Here is a 21,510-nt window from a genome sequence, read left to right as displayed (position 1 = left end):
GAGAGAGAGAAAGAAGAAGAAGAAGAAGAAGCTTAACGGGAAGAAAGTGTGGTAGTAAATGTCGTAAATACCCCAAGCGATATACTTTACACGTGTGTGCTCAATCATTTGTCCGGTTTGAGTTTACGGTTCTGTCTTAATCAACAATATTTTATCATTCAAAATGACGTAATTGCCCTAAGCGGTGTGCTTAACTACACGTGTAATACTGTAATCAAGCTTTCGTTTCGGTTTGGTTCTTGCGAAAGGACGGTTTACATTGTTTTACATCGGTCCGGAGATACTGTCGTCGGCTGGCTTATTAAAAACCCTAATTTACATATAAAACCCTAAGCCGATAAAAAAAAAATCACATCTGCGTTTGTCGGAAATATCGCCGGTAACAAATGGGTTACGGGAAGCACAATCGATCTAAAGGAGGCAATTCGAGTCGTGGACAAACCAGTCGGACTGATCTTGGAAGGTAAATATCTGATCTTTGCGAATCGAGGTTTCTCTCTGTTTTCGATTCTGTCGTTGGCGAGTGTTAACGACTTCGTTTAAAAAAATTTGCAGGGAAGATGAATCACTTCCGCTTGATCAAGGTACTAAAGTTATTATTTTTGTTGTTGGTTGGTGGGTTAGCTGAACATACCAGTAACTAATGCTCTTTACTGGGGGACTTTTCGTAGAGCCTGAGGATGAAGCACCAGCAGTTCCAAAAGTTCAATTGGCAATGTGGGTATGCATAGTTTCCTTTATGTTTCTCTAATCCAAAATCTAGTAAACGATCAGATTGTTTCACTACTCATTGATGTAACTATTGCGTTTTGTGTTGTGTTAGGATTTTGGTCAATGTGATGCAAAGAGGTGCACAGGTCGTAAGCTTGCTAGATTCAACTTGTTAAAAGTAAGTATCATGAGCTTGTAAAGTTTATATTTGTTATCTTCTTTCTAAGTGTTTCAGCTGAAAATTCCTGCTGCGGTTGATGTTGTTAGGAATTACGGGTTAACACAGGCTTTGGAGGAGTTGTTTTAAGGTATCTCTCTACTTGTATCTCATTAGGGTTATTTTTTAATGTCATTAGATGACACATTCTTAATCGTCTGCAATATGTGTCTGATAATTTTGGCAGTCCAGTTGGTAGACAATGTGTTTCAAGGGAAGACTATGATCTGATTAAAAGGAAAGGATTAGCTGTAGTTGATTGTTCTTGGGCACGTCTAACTGATGTTCCGTTTGCAAAGCTGCGTTGTACTGCTCCTCGTCTCTGTAAGAAGTTAACATCAATCACCTTTGCTATATATATTGGGGATTTTAGGCCGATCTCTAGTTAATATGTATTCTGTCTTTATGATTGTAGTACCATGGTTAGTAGCAGCTAATCCAGTAAATTATGGAAGACCATGTGAGCTGTCTTGTGTTGAGGCTTTATCTGCAGCTTTAATACTATGGTGAGTCCATCAACTTCTTCTCCTGAAACCCATCTCAATTGATTTGGTCATACATTATCCGGATTTCTAATACGTCTTGCTCCATTTGTTTTCCAATCAGTGGGGAGGAGGAAACTGCAGAACTTTTGCTAGGAAAATTCAAATGGGGTCATGCCTTTTTATCTCTCAACAAGTAACAAAACTGAAGAAGCTCAACACCTTCACATCATTTTGCTTTTTGATCCGTGAACACAACAATTTGAGTATGTGTTTTCTTAACGAGGTCTCCCTATATATATCACAGGGATATTCTAAAGGAGTACTCAAAATGCCAGAATAGCGCTGAGATCATCTCAGTTCAAAATTCTTGGCTTACTCAGCAAACTCAGATCCCAAAGCAATCACCACCCCCGCTCAAAGAACGTAAGTCACATACTACTTTTGTTAAATCTCTCTGTCATTACCACCACAGACCATCAAAAGTTGAAGTCTCACTCACAATCTTTTGCTTCTGATTCTTTATTGTATTTGGGTAGATGTTAAGAAAGACGATGGTGAATCTGGTGATGAATCAGAGGATGATGATGACGATGGTCTTCCTCCTCTAGAGAGGAACATGAACCATATCAAATTGGAAGACAGTGAGGAAGAAGATGACAATAGCGAGTGATAGCCATTGGAATTTGATCTATAAAAAAAAGTTTCCATCTTTGGCTTACACTTGAAAGCAATGTTGTGTTAAATACCATGTAGTTTTTTATCTTTTAGTTAATAATAAAAAAAATATCTACTCTCCAGAAGATTTAAAATTTTTGTTTTTTTTCCATTGAAAGATTAATTCTTTTTTTAGGTTAAAAGAAAATGAAAATTAATTGAAGTGGAACAAAACAGGGGAGAACAAGAAAGTGAAAAAGCCCATCTTGTAGTATCTGAACGCCGAAAAAGAAAAAAAAAACACAACTTTCCTCTCTTCTCTGCGACTTTAGCTCCCCATCCCTCTCTTTAGGGATCGCTTATCGGCGTCAAACGTCGTCGTTTTGGTCATCCCTTACAACGTATCTGCTTCCGCCTTCTAGGGTTCTTTCTCCGTTTACCCTCCGCCGCAATATTTATCCAGCTCCGCCGCATTCTTGTGTCGCCCAGCTCACCGGCTGTAAGCAAATCCAGCTGCTTCTCCCTCAAATTCGTAAACCACTTTGGGTGGGATTCAAGCTTCTCCCTTCTCCAAAATCTCTGTTTTTTAGGGTTTTGTGAGTTTTGGTGGGATGAGTAGTGTGTTCAGTGAACAGATCCTGATTGATAAGCTCGCTAAGCTCAATAGCACTCAACAGGCCATCGAAAGTATCCTCTTTTAATGACTTTATCTTTAGTTAAATTTGCATATATAAGGTTTAACCTCTGAACTTAGATCTTGTAAATTTTGCCCCTTTTTGTATGTTTTGGTTTCTTGACTCTTTTGAAATTAAGCTCTGTCGCATTGGTGTATATTTAATCGGAGCAAAGCTGAATTGATAGTAACGACATGGGAGAAACAGTTTCACAGTACAGAGATGGCTCAGAAAGTCCCTCTTATGTATTTGGCTAATGATATTCTTCAGAACAGTAAGCGTCAGGGTAATGAGTTTGTGCAAGAGTTCTGGAAAGTTCTTCCTAAGGCTGTCAAAGACATTGTTGCTCATGGAGATGCTTATGGCAAAGGCGTTGTGTCACGTTTGGTAAGCTTCAAATCCTTTCATTGGAGCTTCTTGTTATTGTCGTTTGATTCTTGCTCTCTGCAAATAGGTTAGTTACTTTATATGTCCTGCAATTGTGTTTGTAGAAACTAGAAAGAACATGTTTTGCCCAAAAAGGTTAAGATATTAGGGATGTCTGGTTAGTCCTCTGTCACATGTTTGATGTTAGGGATGATATATGCAAAGGTTCTTGAGATGTGATGCTATACAGAGCGACACTGTTCACTGTTGTGTTTTGTGAACATCAATAAAGAAGTTTAGTTGCTAATTGAGATATTTGGTTGACATGATTTGTTAGGTCACGATATGGGAAGAAAGAAGAGTGTTTGGATCCCGTTCAAAGAGTCTTAAAGATGTAATGTTTGGAGAAGATGTTCCTCTGCCACTTGAAGTGAGCAAAAAGCGTTCCCGCGGATCCAAATCTTCAAAACGGGATTCAAAATCATCCAGAACGGTAAAATACTAAAACAAAAAAACTTTACTTTTTATCCTCTATTGATTTTAGTCAAATTTCATATTAGTTCTCTTTTGGGATTTTTTTTTGCCTTTGGAACCAGAAATTATCTTCAAGTGGAGGTGTGGCTGAGAAGATAGCATCAGCATATCATTTGGTTGTTGCAGAAAACTCAAACGAAGAAGCTGAGATGAATAAATGCAAGTCTGCTGTTAAACGAATCAGGAAGATGGAGAAAGATGTTGAAGAAGCGTGCTCTACTGGTAAAAAACTAACTGTTTTACTAGTTACCAACAAGTGCCCCAGTTTTTTCTTGAAGTCTAATGTAGATCTTGTTTATCAACTTGTGCCTATCCAGCGAAAGACAACCCGAAGAGAAAATCGTTGGCAAAGGAATTGGAAGAAGAAGAATACCTTTTGAGACAATGTATGGAGAAACTTAAATCTGTTCAAGGAAGTAGAACTTCCCTTGTGAACCAGCTTAAAGATGCATTACGCGAACAGGTACCAAATGCTTTTCTGCACTTGGGAAGTTCACTATTTTGGTGATCTATCTCTAATTCTTTTGCTTACTTGTGTCAGGAATCGGAACTGGACAATCTTAAAGCTCAGATTCAGGTACGTGTTTGAAGTCCCACTGCATCTTTAACCTCGTTTGTGACATACCTGAGCTAATAAGTTAATGGAACAATTTTGGTTGTTATTAGGTAGCACAAGAACAAACAGAGGAAACCCAAAACATGCAGAAACGGCTTAATGATGAGGATTATACATCAAAACCAACAATCGCTGCCCCGAGCTCAGTCTCTGCTACCATGATAACCGAGACAAATGACAACTCTAAATCATCAAAAATGACGCCTGCATCTATTGCTGCGATGCTCACAGCATCAACCTCATCACATATGATCATGCAGTCTGTCCTATCTTCATTCGCAGCTGAAGCAACAAAGACTTCTTGTCTATCAAAATCATCAGAGAGCACAGTTCCGGTTTCAGACACTAATGCTTCGTTCCCTTACAACAACTCCCAGAACCTGACACCTACCACGCAAGGTCAGTACCATGTAATACCTAATCCAGCACCACCACAATTCCTCAAACCGCCGGTAATGAACAACCCTTACAGCTTTGGTAACATTCCATTAATGCCACCTGGACTTCCGCCGCCTCCTCCACCGCCACATTTGATGGGTAATCAACAGCCTCAAATTCCTCAGCCAAACTCAGCTCAGCAATCTCAACAAGGTCCCACTTTCCAGCCACCGGGGATAATGTATTGCGGAGCTCCACACCATTCTTAAAATTTAGAAGTGATGTTTAGTTTATAGCTTTTAGATAGTTCTGACCCTTTTTATCTGCTGAAAATGTGGTTTCAATGATACATTTGTTGGGTCGAATCAAAGTAGAACTATGGTTCCTCTGGTTGTAGAATCCTCACCTTTCCCTCTTGCAGTTATTTGTACCACACAAGTTGTTACAACATAATGTAATAATTCTCTCCTGTTATCTTTAGAACCGATGGGGACATAAGATTCAATGAACAGTTTGAACAAGGTTTTACATTCGTTTTCATGTTACATTATGTGGTAAACCCGAATTATGATTATCACTTCTTCATTAAAACCTGCTTCTGGAGGAAATCTTTGAGCCAAAGGGGCATATGGTACATGATTGCCATGAGGGTTGAGTACCTGCCTGACGAGAACCAAGCGGGTGGATTCTTCTTCAGCACTGCTGCAACGGTGTCTCTGGCAAATGTGTCTGCAGGAGTAGGCTTCATCCTCTGTGATGCAAACGCCCTTTCTCTGATAGCTTCTTCATAAGGCTTGTATAGTTTCAGCTCAGGCATTTTGTTGAAGGCTGCAACAGCTGAGCTTGCTATGTTCGTACGTATTCCTCCGGGGACAACGTTGATGACATCAATCCCAAAGGGACCAAGCTCCAACCTGATGTTAAAGCAGGAACCATATTACAAAACAATTAAAAAAAAACCAAAACCATCCGCTACTAGATATATATATATATATAATTTGAACAACAACTCCACTTCTCACAAACACAAGCATCATCCACCAAACCCAGCATGAGATTCTAGTCCTCTAGAAATGATATTCAACTCACATAGAGGAAAAAAACGGAAAAAGCAAGCAAACCTGAGGGTATCAGTGAGAGCATGAATAGCAGCTTTGGTAGCTGAATAGACCCCAGCCCATGGACCTGGTGCCATAACAGTGATACTTCCAACATTCACAATTTTTCCCTTTCTTTTAGACACCATGTGAGGTACAACAGCTTGAGTCATCCTCATGGAACCTTCATTGGATAATAAAAAAAGCTCACACTTTGTTCAATAAACATTCTCGTAAAATAATGAAATTAAATAAAAATCGAATCTTTTTCCTTTTATATACCAAAGACATTAGTGTTGAAGGTGTTCTCCATAGCGGAAATTGGAATCTCCGCCAAAGGTCCGACGCATTGAACACCGGCGTTATTAACAAGAACGTCAATCCTTCCGAACTTATCAATAACCTCCGACAAAACCTTACTCACGTTCTGTTCCGACTGAACATCAAGCTCCTTCACGAGTAACCTCGAGTCTTGCTCCAGATCCGTCATCGAGCTCCGTGATCGACTCGTTGCCACCACTTGACATCCCTTCTTACTAAACTCACGCGCCAGCGCATGACCAATCCCTCCCTGAGAACATCCCGTTATCAGAACCACCGGCGTACTCTCGTCGCTACCACCACTCTCCATTTTCTTTTCTTTCTCTCAGATTGAGAGACAAAGCCGATGACGTGGATCGATAACCAAAGTGAAGTAGGGATGACGTGTAGGTATGTGTCTTTCCTCTTTTTATCCTCAAACTTCTTTTTATTTCGGCATTAGTAAGTAGACTTCAAATTCAATACAATGTGGTCACGTAAAAGTAGGCTTGTCCAACTTTTAAGGTTTAATGTCCCCAACTCCAACTGCTCTCACAACCAAAGTTTCTCTCAGTCACATCACATTTTCAACTGGTCACGTAAAGTGTGTAATTAAGGTTCGATGTCCAAGTGGTCCAACTGCTAACAAGTAACAAGTAATAATAACCAAACATCTTCACATCACATTTTTCAGAAGCCAGAAGAAAATAAATGGTTCAAAATGAGTTGTTATCTTCCACGTAGTTTTTTAAACAACAAACCAATTTGTGATATTATATTAGTCAATAGTCATGCACAACTCTGTTAACTTAAAGATTGATTAATGCTACACCACATGCTTATAAATTTAAGGGAATGTGATTTCAATGAAACGTTTGTCGGCGGGAAGTGGTGTTTCCAGTGGCGGACGGGTCGAATCAACGTAGAAATATATTGTTCCTCTGGTTGTAGAATCCTCACCTTTCCTTCCTACAGTTATGTGTACCACAATGATTATACAACAATAATGTAATCATTCTCCCCTGTTTAAGACTCAAACATGGGGACATAAGATTCAATAAACAGTTTGAACAATCTCTTACATTCGTTTTCATGCATGTTTACATTCTGTCTTAAACCCCAACCTGAATCTGATTATATCACTTCTTCTTCATAAAAACCTGGTTCTGGATAAAATCTTTAAGCCAAAGGGGCATATGGTACATGATTGCCATGAGGATTGAGTACCTGCCTGAAGAGAACCAAGCGGGTGGGTTCTTCTTCAGCACTGCTGCTACAATGTCTTTGGCGAATGTTTCTGCAGGAGTTGGCTTCATCCTCTGTGATATAAACGCCCTTTCTCTGATAGCTTCTTCATAAGGCTTGTATAGTTTCAGCTCAGGCATTTTGTTAAAGCTCGCTACAGCTGTGTTTGCTATGTTTGTTCGTACTCCTCCCGGGACAACGTTGATGACATCAATCCCAAAGGGCCTAAGCTCCAACCTAACGTTAAATCAAGAACCATTACAAACAATTCACAAGACAAAACCATCCACGTAACCCAACATGAGATTCTAGACTTCTAGTCCTCTAGAAATGATACTCAAGTAGCTTTTCAACAAACCTTACCATCAATTCTCCTATAGACAGAAAAAAAAAGCACAAACAGGACTGAATATGCGATAGAGGAAACCTGAAGGTATCAGTAAGAGCATGAATAGCAGCTTTGGTAGCTGTATAGACCCCAGCCCATGGGCCTGATGCCATAACAGTGACACTTCCAACATTCACAATCTTCCCCTTTTTCTTAGACACCATGTGAGGTACAACGGCTTGTATCATCCTCATTGTACCTACATTGGATAAATTCACTTCTTCAAAACATACTAGCACACTGTACCAAGCCAAAAGCAAACACACACATTGTCCAATAATATGAACTATTGAAGCTCCAATTAGTCTATAAATGAGAAAACTTGACATTAAAAATCCAATTTTCGTTTTACCATAAACATTAGTGTTGAAGGTGTTCTCCATGGCCGCAAATGGAATCTCAGCCAGAGGTCCGACGCATTGGACACCGGCATTATTAACAAGAACGTCGATCCTTCCAAACTTATCAATAACCTCCGAGACAACCTTACAAACGTTCTGTTTCGATTGAACATCAAGCTCCTTGACGAAGAACCTCGAATCTTGCTCCAGATCCATCATCGTGCTCAGTAATAGACTCGTAGCCACCACTCGACATCCCTTCTCAGTGAACTCACGGGCCAGCGCGTGACCCATTCCTCCCTGAGCACATCCCGTTATCTGAACCACCGGCCTACTCTCATCACCGCTCTCCATTTTAGAAGCCTTCTCCAAGTTCTCAGATTGATCAACAATGGAATGTTTCTATTCAATGTTTATCAACAAACTTGAGTTCAGAGTGTATAATAAGACAAAGTTTCTACATTTAAGGTATTTACTATTTATGTCACACCGCCACAAGTTTCTAAATTTGTGATATTACGACCGATCCAGAGAGAAAAGTAATATGGGGCACAAAATTATATTTATCTAGAATTTTTTTTTTTAGCAATAAAAACCGATCCAGAGAGAAAAGTAATATGGGGCACAAAATTATATTTATCTAGAATTTTTTTTTTTAGCAATAAAAAAGTAAACTGGCATGTTTTAGGGTTCGAACCCATCTCCTTCCTCTTAATATGGAACACCCTTACCAAATGAGCTAAGAAACTAATAATGTTAGCATATTACTTAACAACTTTTTATAAAGTTGTATGGGGCACGTGCCCCACCTAGTATTAACGTAGATCCGCCCCTGACGACGTTGTGGCGTTTTCTCCATAGGAGAACCTTCTTCTCTGACGAGAGTAAATGATTCTTTCTTCCACACAAGTTTCTTATCTATAATGTGGTGGTTGATCGTCTATTAAAAAATCAAGACCTATCTCTTGCTGACACTACGTGTAGTCCCTTTTGTGAGACCTATCTTTTTGCTGACGCTATGTTTAATTAGTCCCCTTCTGTGGAACCAATGTTTTTAATTCACTCTCTTTTTAACACTTTGATTGAATGGAATTGTGTTTTTAATTCTACATAATATTTGTCAAAATTACTCATCTGTGTAGATTTGATTTCATATAAGATTAGTTATCTCTTCTGAACATTGNAAAAAAAAAAAAAAAAAAAAAAAAAAAAAAAAAAAAAAAAAAAAAAAAAAAAACAGATTTGATTAAAAATTTACCAAATTTTACAGACAGATTAATGTCATATCTCTCAGTAAAAAGCAGAGAGAAACATAGTTAAGCAGAGAAGAAACCATTAGAAACAGCAAGAGCAAACTGAGATTTAGCTTCAAAGTTCCTCTTTAAACTCTTGATCATGTCCTCCTCAACTCCAATGGACGTCATCTTCGCCGGGAAATTATTACACAGCCCAACCTCCGCAGAAATCGATGCTTTCTTTGCCATTAGCTTCATCCTCCTCTCGTACTCCTCCACCACCAATATTGCTATGTCAGCCATTTTTACAATCCCTCGATCTTTCTCTTGAGTTCTATGTGCCAAAAAAGAACACAACATAGAAAGCTATATATATTGTTGCTTTAACTTGCTGTTTCGGATAAGGATCGTTCCATCTTTTTTTTAATTATTATAAGGAAAAATCTTTGTCACATTTAATCATACTTGATTCTATTGGTTTTGGTGTTTTCTAGAGAAACTTAGATATGTCGGTTTACCATGTGCACCGATTTATGTGTATACTGCAATGTTATCTTGTATCGTTTGTATTATATACTTCATGTTTTAGCTTACCAAGAAAACGTATGTATTCTAATAAAATTAATTCAACATAATTGAGTATATGGATATAATCATTTTCCCGTCTCCAAAGAAACGAAAGTCTATTTTTATCATTTGTTTAATGATTTTTTTTTTATTAAAATAAGTTTTGTATGTCATTCCAAGTATTTTACCTCAAACTTTACGCGTAAATTCGCTATTCCAATTGGTACGAATTTTTGAGAAATGCAACTTTTTCTTACACCACTTAGAAGTCGGAAATTAGAACTTACAAGTAATATCGGTCTGCACGCTAAAGGAAAAGGTGAGATTAGATTGAAGTTGGCACACAGTTTTCCAATGCCAATGGCCGGTGAACCGACATTTTGTGAACATTCGTGTTGTGCCTTTTTTTGGTTTTTCTCATAATGTGTAGTTTACTAGTTAGTGGGATCATCTAACCAGAAAAAGAGAGAAAACAAAAAAAGACCGAGAGTCGCGGATTGCAATTTATACTTTTTCCCGATTATGACATCTTTATATAATAAAAGCCTTATCCTTTTTGGTGATATCCACGTCAAGTGTCTTCGACAAAAGGGTCGGAGAGCCTAGTTCTGCAAGACATATCGTAATTTGTATTCTTCTATATTATTGGTAAGTCAGCTATGCCTAATCGTAAATTATAGGAGAGGAAATGATCACCCTCTTCCCACCGATAATATTTTCTAACAGTTTTCTTCTGGATAATGGATCTTTGAATTCTAACTAAAAATTTACCACTAAATTTCCTAATAATTCAATATGAAAAAATTAGTATATTTTGCTGATTCAAAATGTCAAAAGAAAAAAGAAAAAAAAAGTGAGAAGAAGAGAAACACTGTGGTCAACCAAAAGGAAAGAGAAGAATCAAAAAGGAAGTAATCTTAAAATGATGATCGATAGTTACCATTTGTCTTTGTGGATATATATTGATGTGGCAAAGACATCCTCAACGTTCTTTCTTTCCATTAATTTTCTTTTGTTCTTATTAAAAATATACATCTTTCTTTTCTGTGTGTGTGAGAGTTATCGTCATGATTTACTACTTCTACTGGCTATTTTTTTTCTTTTAACGTCAAACACACTCACATTTGAGTATTTGAGCATACATAAACAGAAACAACCCCTAATGAAAACCCTCTTCCATGTTCTATCTTGTAGCGACTAGTTATTTTTCATGGATGATTGGCTTTACGCTCTCAGGCACTAGGTACTGATCAATTATAGAATCTTCTTCTAAGTCTCTTAGATAATATCTCTTGTAAATGTGGCTAAATAAAGCCGAGTCAAATATTACAAGGTTCGTGAAAATTCTCAGATTGATTTCAAAACATGAGTATAGTTTTAGCCACAGATAGAAATAAAAAATAAAGAGTGACGACAACCATTCTTAGTGGCAAACCACTTTTAATAAGATTGCTAGGCACTTGAGAATAATTCCACAAATAGACAAAAGCAAAGAGTTTGTGCGTCATGTTTTCCTTAATATATACTTCTTTATTTTTCATTGTTAATGTTCTTTGTATTCGAATAAACATGAATTCCATAATGTTCTTTGGTTAAAAACTTTAAATAATTGCAATATATACTTACGAATATGTACTGCGTTGACAGATAATGAGATAAATGCACAAAATCACATATTATAGTTAGTATTCGTTTGTGCTAATTAAAAATAAACAAGTAAAGAGGCAAGTGGGTAGGAGTTGTGGTCACACAAATATGTCTCCTATGTAACTTGAAGAGCCAATCTGTGGTTATGATCAAATATTGAAATATTTCTTTATCATCTATAGGTGTGATTCCTTTGCAAATGTTCGTTTCTCTTTTCTTTTTCCAGTATATATATAATATATTATCAAATAATACAACTTTATATTTAGGAAGACGTATATGTATGTGAATCTTTTTAGTTGGCAAACGTAAGCTACATATAATATAATTAACTATACCTAGATGGTTGATATAATTACATTATATATAGCCGATAGTAAGCTGAAACCTTCAAAGATTACATTAGTATGCTGGAGTGGTCGGTCTCTTCTTTGATCGGCATGTCTTAATTTGGAACCTCATTCTTAAGCCAATATTTTTCTTCTTCCTTTACATTGGGTAATGATCTTATGCCTGTATTAAATATTGAATCAAACCTTCAAAGAAATCTGAATAGACATGTCCGACGACAGCGTTGTGACATGCATCAATTACGAACTATATCAAAACTAATTATGATTATACTAAACATATGATATGCATCAATATATTTTACGTAAATCTGTTTCTATCAATTGTTGCCGTCAGCGTTGCGGCTCTGTTACGTACTGATGTCTTATAAATCCCAACATATATTGATTATACAACTCGGAGAGTTTTTAACCGCCTTCTTTCATCCCCGCCGCAAATCTTAAGCTGCGCGTGTGCCGTTCAATCTTTAGGTACTAATCACCGACGGTGTCTAGCCGCAAAATTTGACATGTTTGTTACCAAAAAAAAAAAAAAAAATGACATGTAGCTAGATATATTCTTGGAAATCAGAAAGACTATTTTTCACATAGGTTTATAAATTGTTTTTAATGAAGAATTAAAATTCGGATTTAACTTTTTTTAAAAATTCCAATCTACCTGGTGCGCACATCAGCGAGGTAGTGGAGACATGGACAAATGATAGTAAAACAAAACATAAATAAATTAATCTAGTAATGGAATAAATTGTGGACTACTATAAAAAGAATATACTGTAAAGAGAATAAAAATTATTAAACATATCAAAATTGTTTTTTTTTTTTTTTTTAATTTCTGCTGGATTCAGTTATTGCTTAAAAGACAAAATATCACCGAAGAATCAACGAACAAAAAACAAAATATAGAAAAGAAAATGTCAAAATTATATTTTTAAAACATTTTATTATGATATAGGAAAATGTAAAGAAGTCTATCAAAGGTCTCTCTCTCTTTTAAGTTGTCGTGTTCTCGTATGATTCTTCTTCTTCTTCTTCTTCAAGATGACAATTGCAGATAACGCGATTTTATCGTCTCTTCTGTTCTCAGATCGATTTAAACTGAAAATTTCTAGGCTTTGCTTCCGATTTCGTCACTGAAACTGAAAAGTTCCTTTGCTTTTTTTTTTGTTTGTGTTCTTTTCATGGTTTTCCGCGGGAAAAGTTCGTCTTTTTGAAGCCCTTTTGACATAAATAGACCATAAGAAGAAGGTAACAACTTCGGATCTCTCTTCTTTCTAAAGTTTGATTTTTTATTTTTTTTGGGTTGATTATGATATTGATTTTGAATATCATAATCTCATCTTGACTTGGAATAAAGTTTCGAACTTTGTGTGTTCTCTGTTTCATCTTAGAGATACCCTTATAAGTCTCTTGTTATGTTTCCTGGATTAGGGTTTACCTTAGTTGATTTCAGTTGAAGCTGTAACTTTTACTTCTGATTTTTTTTCATTTCATGATTGGCTATGTGATATAGTTTGGTTCTAGCTCTTATTCTCTTCACCTTCTTCTCTGAGTAGCCTTTACATCGAATCTTGACTTATGTGGACAAGAATGTTATTTCAAATCAGTGAGTGAGTGAGAGAGAGTAATGGAATTTTTTCCCTTATTGGGAGGTGTATAAGATGGTCCACCATTAGTGGCTAAAAGAAGAAGATACAGTAAGATCCAATAACTGACATCGACATTAGAGTTTGGTCTGTTTTAGGAAATTCAATTTAGAGGTTTTTGAGATCATATATTTTCAATGATAGACCTTTCAAAAAAACCACTAGTAAGAATAGGGTTTTTTCCGGGTGTATATGAGTCTAATGTTTTCACCTTATACACAAGTAGGCAAGGTATGTAGCGTTGACGGATTGGGTGATGGAAAATGACTTTAAAAAACGCCACAACCTTTCTTTTGGCTGCTGCAAAAATCAACTTACATATCTCTCTCTCTCTTCAACTCGTGATGATGATCTTGTATCTTTTTGCAGTTCTTGATTTTTGATTAATGAAAGTTTTTGTATGTATATCTCTTGTTTGTTGCCAGTTGAAGAAACATGAATACAACATCAACACATTTTGTTCCACAGAGAAGGTTTGAAATTTACGAGCCTCTCAACCAAATCAGTATGTGGGAAGAAAGTTTCAAGAACAATGGAGGCATGTATACACCTGGCTCTATCATAATCCCGGCAAACGAAAAAACAGACAGCTTGGTACTTTTAAGATTTGTTATATATCTCAGATAAAATTATCTCATCTGAATTCAGAAGCTAATGCTTACTTCAATCTTTGTTCAGTCAGAGGATACTTCTCATGGGGCAGAAGGAACTCCTCACAAGTATGACCAAGAGGCTTCCACATCTAGACATCCTGATAAGGTAAGTTATCATATATATAGCTCATTTGGTTATCTTATTTTCCATGGAGATTACATTCAATTAAATCTTTATATCTTTACAGATACAACGACGGCTTGCACAGAATCGTGAGGCAGCTAGGAAAAGTCGTTTGCGCAAGAAAGTATGAAACTTTATCTTCTGTGGAACTAGTAAAACAGTTATATTTTGTTATGTTTTTGACTGAGTTATATAAGTCTTTTGTTACAGGCTTATGTTCAGCAGCTAGAGACCAGCCGGTTGAAGCTAATTCATTTAGAGCAAGAACTCGATCGTGCTAGACAACAGGTTTGTAAAGACTATTATTCTTACTTTTTCCTTAAGTATCTTGTTAATATAATAAGTTATGATCATAATGTTGCAGGGTTTCTATGTGGGGAACGGAGTAGAATCCAGTGCTCTTGGTTTCTCAGATAACATGAGCTCAGGTTTGAATCTTTCACCTTTAGGTAGTTTTACATTGTCTCCCTCAAATCAGCTTTGAGATTCATCAGTTTTCTTTTTTGCTTGTTAGGGATTGTTGCATTTGAGATGGAATATGGGCATTGGGTGGAAGAACAAAATAGGCAGATATGCGAACTAAGAACTGTGTTACATGGACAAGTTAGTGATATAGAACTTCGATCACTAGTCGAGAATGCCATGAAACATTACTTTCAACTCTTCCGGATGAAGTCAACTGCTGCAAAAATTGATGTTTTCTATGTCATGTCCGGAATGTGGAAAACTTCAGCAGAGCGGTTTTTCTTGTGGATAGGCGGGTTTAGACCCTCGGAGCTTCTCAAGGTGAAGAGAAAAACCTGTCATTGATCCATAAAAAGTTAAGGTTCTTACAATGATTTTGAATATGGATTCTTTTTTGTTGTTCGTTAGGTTCTGTTACCGCATTTTGATCCTTTGACGGATCAACAACTTTTGGATGTATGTAATTTGAGGCAATCATGTCAACAAGCGGAAGATGCGTTATCCCAAGGTATGGAGAAATTGCAACATACGTTAGCAGAGAGTGTAGCAGCCGGGAAACTTGGCGAAGGAAGTTATATTCCTGAAATGACTTGTGCTATGGAGAGATTGGAGGCTTTGGTAAGCTTTGTAAACCAGGTGAGAAAGAAAGCTTAGCAAAAAAAAACTAATGATATTGTTAGGACAAGAAGAACTGGTTTCTTGAGGTTGCTGTTGTTTCTTAAATTTTTGTTTTTGTTGTTAGGCTGATCATTTGAGACATGAGACATTGCAACAAATGCATCGGATCTTAACGACGCGACAAGCGGCTAGAGGTTTGTTAGCATTAGGTGAGTATTTCCAACGGCTTCGAGCTTTGAGTTCGAGTTGGGCGGCTAAGCAACGTGAACCTACGTAATTAAGGTATTTGGATTTCCAGAAAGGATTGAAACCTTAAGGTTCGAGAATGGAGAGTTTGGTTGTGAGTGAGGTTTTGGACAAGAACAGGAGCAATAACATAAGCTGCTGTTTGATGATGATTCTTGTCTTGCGGCTAAAAGGAAATGTTTGAGGGAAGTTGTAAATATGATCAGCAACGTAAAGTATAGCTTTTTAGAAACCAGATTTTCGATGTTTTTTCTCTCTTGTATGTAATACTTATATATGATTTGGCTTGTGGTATATATGGTTTCAAATGTCATATTCACTAAGAATTTAAAACACATGAAAATGCATAAAGGTTTGTAAGTTTAGTCAATCAATTTGCTCAACAACAAATTCCTGAAAGTAAATTACAATTCCATGACGCCATACAGTTGGTAAACGATAGTGAAAATCACAACATCATTCCATTTGTCTCCCTTGATCAGCTCTTGCTAGTTACTAATAGTCAACAAGAGATAGATATAAGAAGATATTTTGAAAAATCAATAACCAAACTCAAAATGTTTCTGTCAGAATCAAATGGGATTAGATTTTCTTCTACCTTTACAAGGAAGGGGAAAAATAATCAACAAAATATAAATGTAAGAACACGTGAGGATCTGAATCATCTGATCAAAGCTACTAGAGAGAAACATAAAACCAGAAAAGAAGAAGAAGAAGAAACAAAAAAATGGGGATGATGGGTGAAGGGAAATCCATGGAGATTTACAGAAAAATGAAATAAAAAAACAAACAAATCTCAGGCAGAAATTGAAGTAAGATGATCAAGTACTTGTCTGATGTTAGGCCTTTCACTGACAGAGAGAATGCACCTGATTGCGACAGCAAGTGCATCCTCCATTGCCTTTGAGAACTCTTCCCCACCTGCAATGTCTCGGTCTATGCAATCCATTCTCCTACCTTCTTGATCACACAACCGCACCCAATCAGTCAGATCAACAGCACCTGTTTGACCCGAGATTATGTCACCCGCGCTTCGTCTAGTCAAAAGCTCCATGAGAATCACACCAAATGCGTATACATCGGATTTGAGAGTTGGTATTGGTTTAGAAGCTGAGGAAAGTTCAGGAGCAGAGTAACCGAGCGCACTCATGTTTAGAATCTGTTCCGCTACACCAGGTGGAGTCATCAGACGGTGAATACAGTAATCGGTTATGCGCACAGTATTGTCGGGACTTGTGAGGATTATATTTGTCGGCTTCAAGTTCCCGTGTGGCATTGCTCTATCATGAAGGTAGAGAAGACACTGAGCCACTTCAACTGCAACTTTTAGTCTTTGGCTGAAGGACATTGGAGAATACCTCCGGGGAGTAGTCTCTGCACATAAAGATTGTAACGGTAAGTTCTTTTAAGCTTCAAAGGTAGTCATCAAATGGCTGAAAAGTGCTTAATTTTTGTTCAGACGAGATACAGAAAGGCTAATAGCTATGGGGGTAAAAGAGCTTCTTACCGTATAGATGCATGGCCAAGCTTTCTCCTCTAAGGTAATCAGAGAGTAGAAGTCTTTCTTGTTCTCTGGGACCCCAATAGTATGCTCGCAATGGGACAATGTTTGGATGTTTTAATGAGCCGATTTTTTTAGCTTCCCGTGCGAAATCTTTCTTATGCCTCACGAGTCCAACTCTCAACCATTTCACCGTCAGCATGTGTCCATTATCCAGTGTTGCTTTGTACAGTGTTCCATGGCTGCTTCTACCTAGAACTTCTGCAGGAGCTCGGGATAACTCTTCTGCTGTGAGTTTTAGTGAAATGTCTAAGAAGAAGAGTTCTCCGGCCAATCGATCAGGTGAGTAAACATCTAACATCACAGGCTGGTCGCTAAAACGGGGTGAGGAGGATAATGAGGAGCCACCTGAAGAAGACTTCCGTCCAGATGCTGTAGGATAATCATCAAGGAGATTAGGGTTTGTAGTGGTTGTAGGAGGGGGCACACCCTGCTCAGAAATTTCAGCTTCAAATCCGGGTATCCCAGATAAAGACCTTGAATTTGGGGTGAGCAAGTGATCGTTTGAGAAGCTCAATGATGATGACGGGTGCTCAGCATTTGAGCTGAAGTTGAATAAGGAGGGACGAGATGAGCGTCCAAACTTGGCGTCTCTAGTCGTGGCTTGGTCTGTAAATCTATTCTTCCCATGAAAGTCCTTGAGCCGTGTTCGATGATAGGCAAACAAGACAAAAAGAATCATAAGAGCAGCTCCAACTGAAGCAACAATAATTGCTATTCTTATGCTACGCTTCGAATGCTGTTTTTTCCCAGTTAAAGACAGATCACGAGTAGAATCCGCTGCACGCCCACCACCTGGGAGATTTAGCTTGGAGTTACCAGGATAAAATGACGAAAGCGGATAGTTTTTCAGCTCTTCCGGAATGATGCCTGATAGGTCATTATTTGACACATTGAATCCCACCATCCCGGAAGGAAGCTTAGTCGGAATTTGACCCTTGAAAGTATTGTTTGACAAGTCAAGGGACTCAAGGCCAGTAAGCTTGTTGAGGTCGCTTGGAAGTTCCCCGGACAGCTTATTATTGGCAAGATTTAGCACTTTAAGTTTTTCCATTGTACCTATATCGCCAGGTAACATACCCGTCAAAGAATTGGTTGAGAGGTCAAGCAACTCCATCTGCGGATAAAAACTTAGAACCAAAAGTTCGCTTGCGTGTGAACCTCGAAAAGGAATTGGCCCCTCCAAGTTATTCATAGAAAGATTCAAACTTCTCAAGCTTGCAAAAGTGAAGAAACTCTGGGGAATAGAGCCACTGAACTTATTTGAACTGAGATCAATCACAGAGAATTGAGAAACCCCTGAATCATACCACAGAGAAGGCAAGCTACCAGCGACAGAGTTATTTCTAAGGCTCAACACACTTAATCTCGAGAATGCAGAAGTGAAGTTTGGCAAGCTTCCCGACAAATTGTTTGAGCTCAGATCAAGATAATCTGGAGTAGCTTCCCACTTTTGAACAACAGATACATCGCCAGAGAAAGTGTTCCCACTCAGATCTATGGCTAAGCAACTTTTCAAACTCGACGGAAGCTCCCCAGACAGGGCGTTAGAAGAAAGATTCAACAGATTTAACGTTGTTGAATTGATCACACTAATTGATCCTGCATTTGAATCAAAAAAGAAACTCCTTTAATTCACATTTATACAACAACTTCAGACAATACGACACAAATGTCTACTCAAGGACCAGGAATCAGTCAAATCAATGCTCAATGACATAAAAGTTGAGAGTAAGTCTCTATTCCTCTATCCCTTAAAGTAGCAAGATTTAGAAATTTTGACTGAAAAAAAGAAGAAAAAGGAGTAAAATTTTCAATTCACCTGTAAAACCATTTCGACTGAGATCTAACTCTTGCAACGGAATCGAACTCTGCAACAACTCTTCAGGCACTAAACCGAACAACTGGTTACGGGCAAGCTTCAAAACTCTCAAACTCGGCTGTGATCCAAAACGCGGCAACTCACCATTGATCTGGTTATTCTCCAAGTCAATAACCTCGAGATTCTTGAACGCACCAATGGACTCGGCGCTGAAAAACTTGCCATTCAAGGCGTTGTGGCTCACATTCAAGTGACTGAGAGTGTTGGAAATGCTCGAAATGTTCTCCACTGGTAACGACAAGCCCCCATTGAAACGGTTACAGCTCAAATCAACGAACTCAACGTTCTTCAACTCAGTGAAAATCTCACCAACGTCTCCCCAAATCTCATTCTTGTGCAAATCCAAAGATCTAAGCTGCTGAAGATTCCGAAACCCAGTAGGGAACCCACCTTCGAACTTGTTGGAAGACAAATTGAGATGATTCAAACCCCAAAGGTCCGAGATCCGACCCGGGATAGGTCCATAGAATCCGTTATCCGACAGATCCAAGTGCTGAAGCGACGTGATTCCACCCAACTGAGGGACGACGCGACCGGAGAAGCTGTTTCCGGATAAAGAGAGGTTGCGGAGAGAAGTGAGACCACCGAGCGTGCTGAATTTGAGTTCGCCGGAGAGACCACGACGGTCGAGGTTAATGGCGATGATTGAACCGGTTTCAGGGTCGCAGGAGATACCAGGCCAGCCATTAGGGCAAGCAGATGGATCACTGAGGCTGCTTGTATCGGACCATGAGATTCGTTGGTGTGAGGCTTCGTCGCGGATCCCTTTACGAAACTCGAGTAGAGATCGGAGCTCCTTATCGGTGACGGCGTTGGCACCGAGGAGGAGGAGGAGTAGTGAGAAGAAACAGAAAAGAAGAAAATGACTCATTTAGCCCTGAAGAATCTTCCTACTACTCAACAGAAGCAAATGCAATACTACTGATTGAAAGAAATAAAACCCTAATTAGGATTCATAGCGGAGAGAGAAGGAGAGCAGTGAGACGGAGATTTAGGGATTGAACTCTCGGAATCTGGAAATTGAAAAGAGGGGAAGAAGAAGAAGAAGAAGAAGAAGAAGAAGAAGAAGCAGAGAGGGGAGAGAGAGAGTGTGTGTATGTGTGTGTGTGTTGAGGTTTTCCAAAAAAAATATCGAATTTTTATATTATTATTTTTCTTTTATGGTATGTCTTTAATTTATTTTATTTTTTTCTTCAATTAAAGATTTTTAACAGATTCCAATTTTAAAACTTTCAGATATTTAAAATAAACTTTTTATCATTTTAGGAATTATGAGTTTTTCTCATTTATGGGTACCTTTTTCCTCCCCTAACTTTACCCTCGTTAATGGAATCATTAAAGAAAAAAAAGACTTTTGTTAATGGAACCTAATTACTGATTACTTGCTAATAGTTCTAGACTTCTAGGTCATGTAATTATGATTTTTTTTGTTTTTTTCAAAAGATGTTGATAACTTTTGAATATTCTCTGACATTTTCAAATATATAAGTAGCCAAACCCACATAAATGACTTTAAAAAAAGTGTTTTTTTTTTTTTTTGGAAAAGTTGATTTTTTTTATGTTTGAGTTGGATATGATATTTATCGAAAACTCAAAATGCAGTTAAAAGATGAATCCGAGCGTCAGTGGAAATAGAATGATTTTGATGAGATGCCCTAGAGATACTACTATATTGATATTGACCTTAAAAAAAAAAAAAAAAAAAAAGACCTATTACTACTATTATTGTTCACTTTAAAACTCATACGAGTAAAAAATGGGATATACATATCTTCAAACTTATTACTCAAAAATTGGAGATCATTCAGCAATGAAAATGATTTGTTAGATGTGTCATTAAAATTGAAACACTAATTGCGCAAGTCATAATCACTACTTATATCAGTGAGTATGTATCAGTTATTATTATTACTCTACACAATACATTAGAGAGTTTAGGAAACATACTTTAACTACGTGATAAATACAAAACCAGAGTTTATTATTATATACCAAAATACATTAAGATAGATACAAATATCATTATTATAAAAAAAAAAAAAAAAGGTGAAAAGAGAGAAAGAGGGAGAGAAGTGGTGGAATAATATATGATTAGTTCTGGAGATGAGTAAAACCAGACTGGAAAGAGACAATGGCCATGTCGTTTGAGTCTCTCTGTCTTTTCTTTTTTTTGTTTCCCCCTCAAAAAAGGAGTTTTTCGTACCAAAGTCAAGTCACCAACCTTTCTCACACATCACATGCACCGCGGACGTCATGCACTCTATAACGCCGTTAGGTTCTTTGTCCGTACATTGTTCTCCTTAAACGGGACGGAGAAGACTCACAAAGAGAAAGAACGTGCACTGTGCCATCATACTCAATTACTCCTACTACTACTACTANTAATGGAATCATTAAAGAAAAAAAAGACTTTTGTTAATGGAACCTAATTACTGATTACTTGCTAATAGTTCTAGACTTCTAGGTCATGTAATTATGATTTTTTTTGTTTTTTTCAAAAGATGTTGATAACT

At 37.6% G+C, this 21,510-nt stretch overlaps 6 protein-coding genes across 6 annotated transcripts; 3 read left to right on the top strand and 3 right to left on the bottom strand.

Moving 5' to 3' along the window:
* LOC104735013 (ribosome biogenesis protein TSR3 homolog) lies at positions 247-2,213 on the top strand. The gene is made up of 10 exons (XM_010454725.2): positions 247-463; positions 556-584; positions 672-721; positions 824-889; positions 979-1,019; positions 1,116-1,252; positions 1,344-1,434; positions 1,535-1,606; positions 1,718-1,836; positions 1,950-2,213. Exons 1-10 carry the CDS (start codon positions 387-389, stop codon positions 2,081-2,083), a joined length of 816 nt encoding a protein of 271 aa, XP_010453027.1. The 5' UTR covers positions 247-386; the 3' UTR covers positions 2,084-2,213.
* LOC104708102 (regulation of nuclear pre-mRNA domain-containing protein 1A) lies at positions 2,323-5,165 on the top strand. The gene is made up of 7 exons (XM_010454721.2): positions 2,323-2,754; positions 2,881-3,128; positions 3,445-3,600; positions 3,704-3,863; positions 3,959-4,104; positions 4,183-4,218; positions 4,308-5,165. The coding sequence occupies exons 1-7, from the start codon at positions 2,679-2,681 to the stop codon at positions 4,902-4,904; spliced, it is 1,419 nt and encodes a 472-aa protein (XP_010453023.1). The 5' UTR covers positions 2,323-2,678; the 3' UTR covers positions 4,905-5,165.
* On the bottom strand, positions 5,091-6,490 carry LOC104735011 (NADPH-dependent 1-acyldihydroxyacetone phosphate reductase). Its single transcript, XM_010454722.1, has 3 exons — positions 6,015-6,490; positions 5,757-5,916; positions 5,091-5,549 (listed from the first exon to the last, which is right to left on the bottom strand). The coding sequence occupies exons 1-3, from the start codon at positions 6,361-6,363 to the stop codon at positions 5,210-5,212; spliced, it is 849 nt and encodes a 282-aa protein (XP_010453024.1). The 5' UTR covers positions 6,364-6,490; the 3' UTR covers positions 5,091-5,209.
* On the bottom strand, positions 6,573-8,500 carry LOC104735012 (NADPH-dependent 1-acyldihydroxyacetone phosphate reductase-like). Its single transcript, XM_010454723.1, has 3 exons — positions 8,018-8,500; positions 7,705-7,864; positions 6,573-7,514 (listed from the first exon to the last, which is right to left on the bottom strand). Exons 1-3 carry the CDS (start codon positions 8,358-8,360, stop codon positions 7,172-7,174), a joined length of 846 nt encoding a protein of 281 aa, XP_010453025.1. The 5' UTR covers positions 8,361-8,500; the 3' UTR covers positions 6,573-7,171.
* On the top strand, positions 12,754-15,873 carry LOC104735008 (transcription factor TGA4). Its single transcript, XM_010454719.2, has 9 exons — positions 12,754-13,050; positions 13,874-14,042; positions 14,127-14,207; positions 14,290-14,349; positions 14,436-14,513; positions 14,590-14,653; positions 14,740-15,011; positions 15,099-15,326; positions 15,433-15,873. Exons 2-9 carry the CDS (start codon positions 13,884-13,886, stop codon positions 15,583-15,585), a joined length of 1,095 nt encoding a protein of 364 aa, XP_010453021.1. The 5' UTR covers positions 12,754-13,050; positions 13,874-13,883; the 3' UTR covers positions 15,586-15,873.
* LOC104735007 (probable inactive receptor kinase At5g10020) lies at positions 16,170-20,096 on the bottom strand. The gene is made up of 3 exons (XM_010454718.2): positions 18,938-20,096; positions 17,062-18,717; positions 16,170-16,928 (listed from the first exon to the last, which is right to left on the bottom strand). Exons 1-3 carry the CDS (start codon positions 19,866-19,868, stop codon positions 16,351-16,353), a joined length of 3,165 nt encoding a protein of 1,054 aa, XP_010453020.1. The 5' UTR covers positions 19,869-20,096; the 3' UTR covers positions 16,170-16,350.

This window comes from Camelina sativa, chromosome 13 (assembly GCF_000633955.1).
Source record: "Camelina sativa cultivar DH55 chromosome 13, Cs, whole genome shotgun sequence".
Lineage (NCBI taxonomy): Eukaryota > Viridiplantae > Streptophyta > Magnoliopsida > Brassicales > Brassicaceae > Camelina > Camelina sativa.
Note: the sequence above shows the minus strand (reverse complement) of the source record. Positions and strands in the feature narration are given on the sequence as shown.

Coding starts and splice junctions, on each gene's coding strand:
- LOC104735008 (XM_010454719.2), top strand. CDS start 13,884: ATGAATACAACATCAACACATTTTGTTCCACAGAGAAGGTTTGAAATT. Junction 14,043..14,126: donor ACGAAAAAACAGACAGCTTG/GTACTTTTAAGA, acceptor ATCTTTGTTCAG/TCAGAGGATACTTCTCATGG. Junction 14,654..14,739: donor CTCAGATAACATGAGCTCAG/GTTTGAATCTTT, acceptor TTTGCTTGTTAG/GGATTGTTGCATTTGAGATG.
- LOC104708102 (XM_010454721.2), top strand. CDS start 2,679: ATGAGTAGTGTGTTCAGTGAACAGATCCTGATTGATAAGCTCGCTAAG. Junction 3,129..3,444: donor AAGGCGTTGTGTCACGTTTG/GTAAGCTTCAAA, acceptor ATGATTTGTTAG/GTCACGATATGGGAAGAAAG. Junction 3,864..3,958: donor TGAAGAAGCGTGCTCTACTG/GTAAAAAACTAA, acceptor GTGCCTATCCAG/CGAAAGACAACCCGAAGAGA.
- LOC104735012 (XM_010454723.1), bottom strand. CDS start 8,360: ATGGAGAGCGGTGATGAGAGTAGGCCGGTGGTTCAGATAACGGGATGT. Junction 7,865..8,017: donor CTTCAACACTAATGTTTATG/GTAAAACGAAAA, acceptor TATCCAATGTAG/GTACAATGAGGATGATACAA. Junction 7,515..7,704: donor GCTCTTACTGATACCTTCAG/GTTTCCTCTATC, acceptor ATTTAACGTTAG/GTTGGAGCTTAGGCCCTTTG.
- LOC104735007 (XM_010454718.2), bottom strand. CDS start 19,868: ATGAGTCATTTTCTTCTTTTCTGTTTCTTCTCACTACTCCTCCTCCTC. Junction 18,718..18,937: donor CAGTCGAAATGGTTTTACAG/GTGAATTGAAAA, acceptor ATTCAAATGCAG/GATCAATTAGTGTGATCAAT. Junction 16,929..17,061: donor CTTGGCCATGCATCTATACG/GTAAGAAGCTCT, acceptor CTTTATGTGCAG/AGACTACTCCCCGGAGGTAT.
- LOC104735011 (XM_010454722.1), bottom strand. CDS start 6,363: ATGGAGAGTGGTGGTAGCGACGAGAGTACGCCGGTGGTTCTGATAACG. Junction 5,917..6,014: donor CTTCAACACTAATGTCTTTG/GTATATAAAAGG, acceptor TATCCAATGAAG/GTTCCATGAGGATGACTCAA. Junction 5,550..5,756: donor GCTCTCACTGATACCCTCAG/GTTTGCTTGCTT, acceptor CTTTAACATCAG/GTTGGAGCTTGGTCCCTTTG.
- LOC104735013 (XM_010454725.2), top strand. CDS start 387: ATGGGTTACGGGAAGCACAATCGATCTAAAGGAGGCAATTCGAGTCGT. Junction 1,253..1,343: donor TTGTACTGCTCCTCGTCTCT/GTAAGAAGTTAA, acceptor TTATGATTGTAG/TACCATGGTTAGTAGCAGCT. Junction 1,435..1,534: donor TCTGCAGCTTTAATACTATG/GTGAGTCCATCA, acceptor TTTTCCAATCAG/TGGGGAGGAGGAAACTGCAG.